The 10,000-nt window shown below is 45.0% G+C and overlaps 1 protein-coding gene across 1 annotated transcript; it reads left to right on the top strand.

Moving 5' to 3' along the window:
• The first annotated feature begins 1,435 nt into the window (after positions 1-1,435).
• On the top strand, positions 1,436-9,782 carry umps (uridine monophosphate synthetase). Its single transcript, XM_030343890.1, has 10 exons — positions 1,436-1,909; positions 2,911-3,064; positions 4,079-4,203; positions 5,622-5,809; positions 6,180-6,277; positions 6,639-6,799; positions 7,447-7,564; positions 7,709-7,884; positions 8,284-8,398; positions 8,816-9,782. Exons 1-10 carry the CDS (start codon positions 1,760-1,762, stop codon positions 8,983-8,985), a joined length of 1,455 nt encoding a protein of 484 aa, XP_030199750.1. The 5' UTR covers positions 1,436-1,759; the 3' UTR covers positions 8,986-9,782.
• Positions 9,783-10,000: the final 218 nt, after the last annotated feature.

The following is a 10,000-nucleotide window of genomic DNA, read 5'->3' as shown; positions in this document are numbered from 1 at the left end:
GGAGCAAGGAGAAGACAAAGGGTTTGGGTGCACCCCATCAATGAACGGAGACAAGAACAGGGGGTATGCCACAATCTGGTCCAGGAGCTCCGTGCAGATCCTGAGAGGCACGCCAATATTTCAATTCGCTACTAAGTGTGCAATGGCAGAACCATATGGTGCAGCCTATATGATGACCTATAATCTAGTTATTATCCCTCTCTGGTATACTCTTTTGCATATATATACTTTTTTTTTATCCCTCGGGATAAATACAGTGATGTTATTGCTGTGCTGGATTCAGTAGCCAGTGTATTTTATTTGAGTGCTCGAGACACTTAATTTTATTTTTCCTTAAATCCAGAGAGACAGTTAATACATGATCTGATACCAGAGAGACAGTTAATACATGACAATGCATTTTTGAGCTTTGCCTGTGTTTTCTTTTACTTATCTATTTTATTGTATGAGAATGTTTCTATGTGAAGCACTTTGAGTCTGCTTCATGTATTAAAAGTGCTATATGAATGAAGTTGCCTTGCCTTAAATAAAAAAATATATAGTACAAGTAATCTGGTTTCTACCTACATGGTGTGATTATATGTGACTTGATTTCGTCTATTTCCCATTATGGTTAATGGTTTGGGTACTTACTCCACCATTGTTGATTTCTCACCTGAAGATCCAATCTCCAGAGCTATGGCTCGCCAGGCAATGACCTTTTTGGAGTTGTCTTTGTAATGACGGGTACTTTGGTTATACAATTCGACGTATTTTTCCACCTCGACGACCAGTCTCTCATCGTCCATTCTCGTAATTGTTTATCGCAAACGAAAGAGGGCGACATCCAGTGGTGAGGGGTAGATATGGAGGTGCCTACGGGACCCGGGATGTACAAACCAGCTTTTACAAAGCGCTTTTTCAGGGGCGGCGACGCTCGGGAATAGAACATTGTCTCGAAGAGTAGTTGGGCGGCGCGGCGCGGAACGCTGCCGCGCGGCTAGTCGGAGCCGGTGTGTGCTAGTACACCCGGAATAATGGGGGCAGACTTTTTGACGCGACGCTGCGGCGCCGGTGTGTGGAGGCCTTTAGCGCATGTAACGCATCTACGCAGCTCATACGCGCGTAAATCAATGGTTCCCTATGGAAAAATTGCCGATTTTATACGCGTCGTACGCGGGTAACGCGGTTGGTGTGGCCGTACCAGATAGCTTTCAGTTGTCCCCCTACCACTCTAAATGTAAAACTGACATTTACAAATATGCAATAATGCAATAACAGTCAGACAAATACTTGTATGTGTTTTTTTCATTCATATTTACCATTCAATATTGAAATCTCTGCTGTCGTCCCATAGAATAACATTGACAGCGCGGCGTGTTTGGAACTATTGAGGCTTACATGAACCACGTGACAACCACGTGACCACCCTGTCGGCGAGATCATATCGTGTTGCAACTCTCTCTCTATAGCTCTGCTAGAACCATATACAGCAGGGTCGGGGTGCATAAGGAACTAAAACCAGATACAGCAGGGTCGGGATGCATGCAGAACCAGAGACAGCAGGGTCGGGGTGCATGCTGAACTAGAACCAGAGACGGGGTGCATGCTGAACTAGGACCAGAGACAGCAGAGACGGGGTAAAGCAGAGTGGGGGCCGGCGGATCCGTGATCCTTTGCGCATCACACATTGGGCAACGCGGAAGTGGAGAGTAGCGTGAGCGTGATCTGTAGTCTGTAGTCTTCACCAGAGAGACGTTTATCAGACTAGCCTGCAGCGATGGAAAACACCTGTATCGATAGTTTAATCCTGAAACTTCACGATGTGAACGCGGTTAAATTCGGTGAATACAAGCTGAAGAGTGGCATGATGACCCCGATATATATCGACCTCAGAGTGCTGGTGTCCTACCCGAGCCTCATGAACAAGGTAAACACGTGTTCCTGCAGACCGTCCTGTCCTGCACGGGGTTAGGTGGTATCTCATAGTATAATTTGATAATCATGTGAATATTCGAACTTGGAGCTCACTGGGCATCAGGAAAAGTTGATGCCGATTTTTTTCATATTAGCCCAGCTTACCACCCAGAGTCAATATAACTCCCAACAAGTTGTATAACGTTAGACTAAAGCCTATTTGAGCTTCAGGCCTGGGGCGGTTCTGGGCACGGGCGAACCTGGCAGCCCGCAATTTTCATGAGACGTGGGGGGCGCCACGAACACCAAAAAAAAAAAAAAGAAGAAATCTCCTGCTCGTGAAGCGGTTTTCCATGAACGATCATATTGTGTGGAATTGGCATATTGGTGGCGCCCCCTCTGGCTGCAGGCGCACCTGCTGGTTGAGAAGCTGCTATGCACAGATGGACTGAAACCCCCACTGAGGTCCTTCTGGCCATGAGACAAACCCACCCACAACAGCTGGTCTGCACTACAAGTCTTAGCCAAATTACATGCAATAAAAGTACCTTTATCAATAAAATGATGATTATGGTGCACTCAAGTCACAATGTCCTATCATGCCTCAAATAATGACATCCAAACCGTTGGGCCTGACTGACCCCTGGCACGGGCATGGCCCATGATAACCGTAATATGTATAATTCTGTGCATGACATTAAAGGTCGGGCTTTGTAAAACGGAAGCCTTTATGGAAATCGCTGTGGTCAGTATTATCTCACTGCAGACATTGTGAGTTTGATGCCATTGTTAAACCTGAAGTGGAAGCTTATAGGCTCAAACACCAGTTGAGCCTCAACTGTGTTTTGTTTTGATAGAAAATTCCTCTGGCTGAACTGCCATGACTTTCAGTGCACGTTTATTTCCAGATCCCCACCTCCTGAGTGCAAAGAGAGACAGAAAATATGCAGTAAAATTAAGAGGCAGTAAAAGTACAGCCCAACACCAACCTTTGGCTGTGTTTGTTTTCGGCAGTTGTCGAGCCTCATCTACCAGCTCGCTCAGGCCGAGCAGCTGAAGTTTGACTCTGTGTGCGGTGTGCCCTACACGGCCCTCCCCCTGGCCACCATCATCTGCTCCAGGAACGAGCTCCCCATGCTCATCAGACGCAAGGAGGCCAAGGATTACGGTGCGTAGCGATGGAAGTGCATGTGTTCATGTTGCGCTATAGAAGGGTTTCCGTTTTACAACATGGTGTTCTGGGGCGCCGCCAGGGGACATTAACCCTGTTGTTCATAAACTAGTGTCAGCGACTACAGCAGTGTTACCAATGTATCAACATCCATTTACTGCATTATGTCTGATTCAGCCTGATAATTTAATTTAGTATTTTGTTGTATTTTTTTGCATATAAACGTAGAAAATGTTTGTTTGTAGTGTCTAATATCACTGACTCAAAGACTATAATTTGACTGCATAAATACATGAGAATTGGCCCTCTTGTAATTCTAAGGAAAGTTAGGAGGCTTGCTTTACTTAATTGACTCAAAAGCTTATGATTTATAAACTTGGCTTTCGTTCACTTGTTCATTAACGGACCTGCAAGTGACTTTCAATTTACGTCTACACCGATTTCAGGAAAATGAATTCTCACGAATGGGGATCAGGCAACACTTTTCTGATGGAAAAGCCTTTAGTATCTACGGAAGGAAATCTATGTGCATAAACATCATAATATTACAGAAATCCGCTATTTTGAAGACCAATCTCTATTAGATCCATACATGCCTTATCTTTATTAAAGGGAATGAACCCATCCGTTGGTTTTGGGATTAGACAAGTTAACGCCAGATCAGATCCGTCTATCTGTTTATGCTTTATGTCTTCTGGTTGAGCCCCTAACCCCATCTCCTTGGAAACCTGTCTATACTATGGTCCCGAGTGCTTCACCATGAACTGGTAGAGCGTGGCATCGACACTGCCATAGGGATTCAGGGTTTGAATGCTGCAGTTGACACCCATGATACGTTTGTATATGCACTTGCAGAATTGTAAAATAGTTTGGGAAAAATACGTCAACCAAATTGGACATTTTAATAGTTTCAGAATAACATTTAACATGACTGTACTTAAAGTGACCGGCGTCCTGATTGGCTCTCGTGAAGTAATTAGTGACCCGTGTCCTTATTGGCTCTCGATGCAGGAACCAAGAAGATGGTGGAGGGAGTGACCCGGCAGGGAGACACGTGTCTGATCATCGAAGACACGGTCACCACGGGATCCAGCATCATGGAGACGGCCGAGGTGCTCTACAAAGAAGGGCTGAAGGTACCCAGACAGAGACACAGTCTTCTGTTCAGCCCCTCCCCATGGACCTGAGTTCCAAGGCTGTCCTTAAGTGGCCGGTGGGGTGCTCTGCATGTACTCCCCCCGGTTAGGCTGCAAACACTGGTGATCGAACCCACAACCTTTTCAGAATAAGACATCCTAACCACTGCTAGATTATCCTGCCCCTTAAAGCTTGTCGCTTTATCTATTCAACATTCTGCCCTTAAACTGAAGTGGCCTGAAGGGATGAGGAGTTTTTTCAGCTGGATACTTTCAAATCTCGTTTACTCTGGCTGGTTTCTTCAAATTGCCTATCCTAGCTAATTTGTGACGTATATCGTATTCAATCCTAATTCAACAAATGTGCTTATCCCAGAGATTCAGCCAACCAAATGCAACGCCACTTTTACTCATGCACCGCATATCTGAAGTAGGGCCCGACCGATTCATCGGCCTGCCGATTTAATCGGCCTGCCGATTTAATCGGCCTGCCGATTTAATCGGCAGATTATAGCCTTTTTGAAAATAATCGGCATCGGCCAAAAAGACGCAGATTACAACCGATTTTTTTATTTTTTTATTTTTATTTATTTTTTTATAAATGTTATTGCGCTTAGTATCCTGCAGATTGCGCTCCTACTCGCCTTGCTAACTAACAACTTTAGCTGGAGTAAAATAGAGGAGATTGAATTTTACCGTACAACATGAAAGCACGCTCGCTCAGGCAGCTGCGCGCTCACCTCACCAATGTACACAAGACACGTTGTTTGAGCATGTTGTGCCTGTTTTTCTTTAGGTCCCAGGCCATGTTAATTTGTTATACTGTAGACTCTAACGGTGAGACCATACTGCTCAGCACGCACGTGTTAGTCACTGCTCACGTGCGCAGCACATTGGGAGTTAGTTATTTATTTTACATTTTACATTACACTCATTTTTGACTGTAAATGTATTCTAAAACACTCAAAGGTTCTGCATTCAATTCACATATTCGTCAAAAGTGTTTAAAGTATATTTAAGGTATCAAAAACTACGTTTTATATATTTTTTTTTGTTTTTTTGTTTTTTTATCGGCCGATTAAATCGTAATCGTAATTTTTCTCTGAAAATAATCGGCATCGGCACTCAAAAATCAATATCGGTCGGGCCCTAATCTGAAGCAAACTTCAAGAATATCTGAGGTCTGCCTCAACACTAAACACTCTTAAATAATGGCTCAAACCTTTCCTTGTTTTTAGTTTTGTTAAATGCATGTCTGCACTGGCATATTAATGAATCAGCCTTCTCATACTTGTAATTAGCATTTATCCATATTGTCCTTTTAGAAATGTGATCCTGCCTTTGTGATGCTCCTTCAATTGCCCTGGTGTTCAATTGCTGGATGCCATATAACCAGAGCTTCTGTCTCCCTCTTCCAGGTGACGGACGCCATCGTGCTGATGGACCGTGAGCAGGGAGGCGTGGCCATGCTGGGCTCCGAGGGCATCAAGCTCCACCCCGTGATCTCCATGTCCCAGCTGCTCAGCGTGCTGCAGGCGGCCGGGCGCATCAGCCCGGCGATGGCGCAGAGCGTCCGCGACTTCATCCTGGACAACAACACCTTCAGGTACACAGCTCAGCATGTCGGGACGCGGTCAGCGTCAGAGTTACTTTTATTACATCTTATTGTACTGGAGGGTGAAATTATTGGGCTTGGTTCCTCCATAGCCACGTAGCAACAATACAAGATAAAGATAACAAAGAGAAGTATAAATAAAATATGTTAAATAAGTAAAGTATTCAAGTGGTAGCGGTCAGCATCGTCCTCATCATTGTCCTCGTCCTCATCATTATATGGAGTTTGCCCTCATGAACTCAGAGCAACGCTGTTGATTTGAATGTGTTTATTGTACTGTGTGAAGCACTTTTTCACACGTTTTATAAAGGTGGTATATAGAGTATGAGCGAGTCCCCCACTGTGTTGTGCCTCTCCCCAGACCAAAGGCAGGGAACGGGAACCTCTCCCCCCTGGCCAAGAAGACATGCAAAGAACAAGAGCAGGTGCTGAGTTATGGCGCCAGGGCCAAACTATCAGGTACAGTACCATGTCAATGTCTGTATTTATACACAGACATTTACGGATTTCGGGCTAGGTGGAGGCTGACCTCGGACAACGCTGATGTTGAACGATATGTTGGGAACGTCAATGATCATAGTCAGTGCACTTCAAACTGTGAACTGCTCTATGATTTAGGTTTGTTTCACATTTGATCAATGCTGTTCCCTATCCTTCATTTCAATACCAGCACTTGGTGTCTGAGATGCCAAAATACAAGCACTACTAATATACTATGAAACATTCTTTGCAACAGTACTGAATGTTTGACCTTTAAATTACTACCCGGCTGGCATACTGAAATACGTGTTATTCTTACCTATCCCCTTGTGCATCATAGACATCCATCCTCTGGGGTCGAAGCTGCTGCAGATCATGGAGGAGAAGAAGTCGAACCTCTGCGTGGCCGCTGACGTGACGTCCTGCACAGAGCTCCTGGCGCTGGCCGACACCCTGGGCCCCAAGATCTGCCTGCTGAAGACCCACGTGGACATCCTGGAGGTCGGCACGGGTGGTAGAGGGGTCTGGGGGTGAGGGTAGTAGAAGGGTCTGGGAGGTATGGTGGTAGAGGGGTGTGGAGGTAAGGGTGGTGAGGGGATAGGTTGGTAGAGGGGTTAGGGTGGTAGAGGGGTCTGGGGGTGAGGGTGGTAGAAGGGTCTGGGAGTTATGGTGGTAGAGGGGTCTGGAGGTTAGGGTGGTGAGGGATAGGGTGGTAGAGGGGTTAGGGTGGTAGAGGATTAAGGGTGGTAGAGTGGTAAGGGTGGTAGAGGGGTCTCTGGGGGTGTTTGTCAGTTAGCCGAGTCCCGTGGGGTCAAATCTTCTTCTAAATGTTGGAAGGTACATGATTCGTACACAATTAAATATTCTAGTGCTAGGGGAAGATCTGTTCTCCCTGTTTTAATTACACTTTATTGCATTTTATAAATTTTACTCTTGAATTATGTGCTTGTTTCAATATTTGTACTTTTGCGGCATGTATTGAAATTTGATAAGGAAGTACTTGCCATTCTGTTGACTTTTATGATCATTATATGGGTTTGGGCCATACATATTGTGGTCTATATCAGGGCACCTTTCCCCCCATGTATGGGTTCTCTCCATGCATATTGTGTCTATATCAGGCCACCGTTGTCTTTGTCTCTCCCCAGGACTTCACCCCAGCGTTCTGCAACGCACTGAAGGACCTTGCTGACAAACACAACTTCCTCATCTTTGAGGATCGCAAGTTTGCCGACATCGGGAGCACGGTGAAGCACCAGTATGAAGGTACGCATCACGTGGACTTGGAGAGAGCAATGCTGTTGCTGTGGTTGCGATCCCCCAGATATCAAAGACTACATTTCAATGGTGTGTTTCCATGTGTGTTCTGCCGCTGCCTGACCACGTGCCATCTTTGCTGCTGGCCACCAGGGGGCGTGTACCGGATCTCGTCCTGGGCCCACCTGGTGAACGCCCATGCGGTGCCGGGCCCCGGGGTGGCCCAGGGCCTGAGGGCCGCGGGCCAGGCCCTGGGCCGCGCCTGCCTGCTCATAGCCCAGATGAGTTCCCAGGGCTCGCTGGCGACTGGGGAGTACACTCAGTCTGTGGTAAGGGAGCTCATACCCAGACTTTAATCATACAGTCCTAAGCAGGAAACACAAGCTGTACAAGTTGCTTAACAAGGGAAACGACTCAATGAGAACTAGAACCAGTTTAAAATGACAAGTGGGAAATGCAAATCACAAATATGTTTACACCAAAAAGCATTAATAAATAAATTAATAAATGTGGTGTGTTTAGCTTGGCCATCACTGCTGACCATGTCACCTAGTGGATCTATTTCACTGAAGTAAATTGAATAACATGATTTACTTATTTGTTGTAAGGCTCCATTATATATAGTTCTCTTTTCCCTGCTCTACCTTAACAGTACTAACACATCGATCTATGACGTAAGGGATGTTTGAGCCTTGATATTTGCTTGTGTCGTCCTTCTCCCCTCCCAGCTAAAGATGGCGGAGGAGCAGTCTGACTTTGTGCTGGGCTTCATCTGCGGCTCCAGGATTACCCAGAAGCCTCAGTTCATCCACATGACCCCCGGGGTGCAGATGCAGGCTGGAGGTTAGTGTCCTATAAAATATAGTTTAAGGAAAAGGTGGGATGCAGATTTAGTCTAGGACATCTCTGATTATAACGCTCATATCAGTCACACAACAACGGTACTAAAAAAGTATCAAAGATGCTAATGGCTTAAACGATGGGGATAACATGCCCCCCTCCTTCTTAAAACTCTCTCGCCCTAAACATTTTAATTAAATCGCAAAGTGTTTAAATTCCATCTGAAACAGTGTGAAATCATAGTGCTATCACCTAGTCTTGAGAATGGTGTAAATTCATGGGTATTGTGTGACGGTTGGTTTTGGCACTGTGACATTACTTCTTGACACAGGGTGGCACTGTTGCACTATAAACCATTGTAAGCCCTCTGTGTAATACTGTCGCTGTTTCTGGGTTAATCTCTTACCCCCCCCCCCCCAGGTGACGGGCTGGGACAGCAGTACACCTCCCCCGAGGAGGTCATCGCTACCAAGGCCTCTGATGTCATCATCGTGGGACGGGGAATTCTAGGAGCGTCCAATAGGCCGGAGGCTGCCGAAGCCTACAGGAAGGCGGGCTGGGAGGCCTACGTGAAGAGGCTGGCCCAATGAGGGCCCGGGGATCACCCCTCCCCCCCTCTCTGTCTCTAAAGCCTCTTATTCTGAATATCGCCTCGCATATGAAACTTTGGGTTTGTTGATCTCTGGGGAATATATGTAAGCATTTGAAAATGTTTCCAAGTGTGTGCCGCACAGTGCACACTTCACCAAGTATTTCTGTATCTTCTTTGTAAATCTTTTTTAGGCTTTATCAAAATCTTCTCTGGAAGGAAAACTGTCAATTCACTTTTTTTTTTAGATGGATACAGTACAGTCTAATTTGACTCCGATTTTTAAAAGATCAATATAGTTGAACAACGCTATGTCAACAGCCAAGTGTCCTTGTACTTTCTACGAGATGGCCGTGCTCTTTGAAGACCATCAGACAGACCCTTCAGCCCACAGATAAAGGTTATCATGAGGGTTCATTTAAGGGTATTCACTGTTTAAATCGGATGGCAAATCAATGGGTTAATAACTGGTAAGCCTTAATCAATCAATGTGAATGTGTGTCCGTCCGTGTTAATACTGTTACACATATTAATTCACACTGTTGCATGTCGGTTCCTGACCTATGTTGTTGGTTTGCTCAGCTTGCATCTGTATTAACCATCTAGCAGTCTCACTCTAAACTGGTGCATCATTTTTTCATTTTGTATATTTTTTTAATGAGGAAATTAAATTATTTTTCTGAACTGTAAGAACTCGTTTTGTATGTTCCTATTATTCCCCACATGGGTTACATCTCAGTGTTTCTCCAAGGCATTTATTTTTTCAGAAATCGAAACAATAAATCCATGTTGACTCATTTTCTGGTCAAAAGTCTATTTTTTTAACTCCTGGTTTTGAGGATAGGACCATGTACCTTCTACGTTCATCATCCTGCTGGATGCCCTGCAGGTGTGAATGTTCCTTTTGCAGCGAGTTGTGTTGAGATACATCTCTCTATTACACATTGCATTTCTTTAATTTTATAATAATTTTTAGTGACTATTCCTGTATCCTAAATAGCTCAATCTATGCATGA

The sequence above is a fragment of the Gadus morhua genome, chromosome 20 (genome assembly GCF_902167405.1).
Source record: "Gadus morhua chromosome 20, gadMor3.0, whole genome shotgun sequence".
In the NCBI taxonomy this organism is placed as follows: Eukaryota; Metazoa; Chordata; class Actinopteri; order Gadiformes; family Gadidae; genus Gadus; species Gadus morhua.
This window is presented reverse-complemented; position numbering and strand designations above follow the sequence as displayed.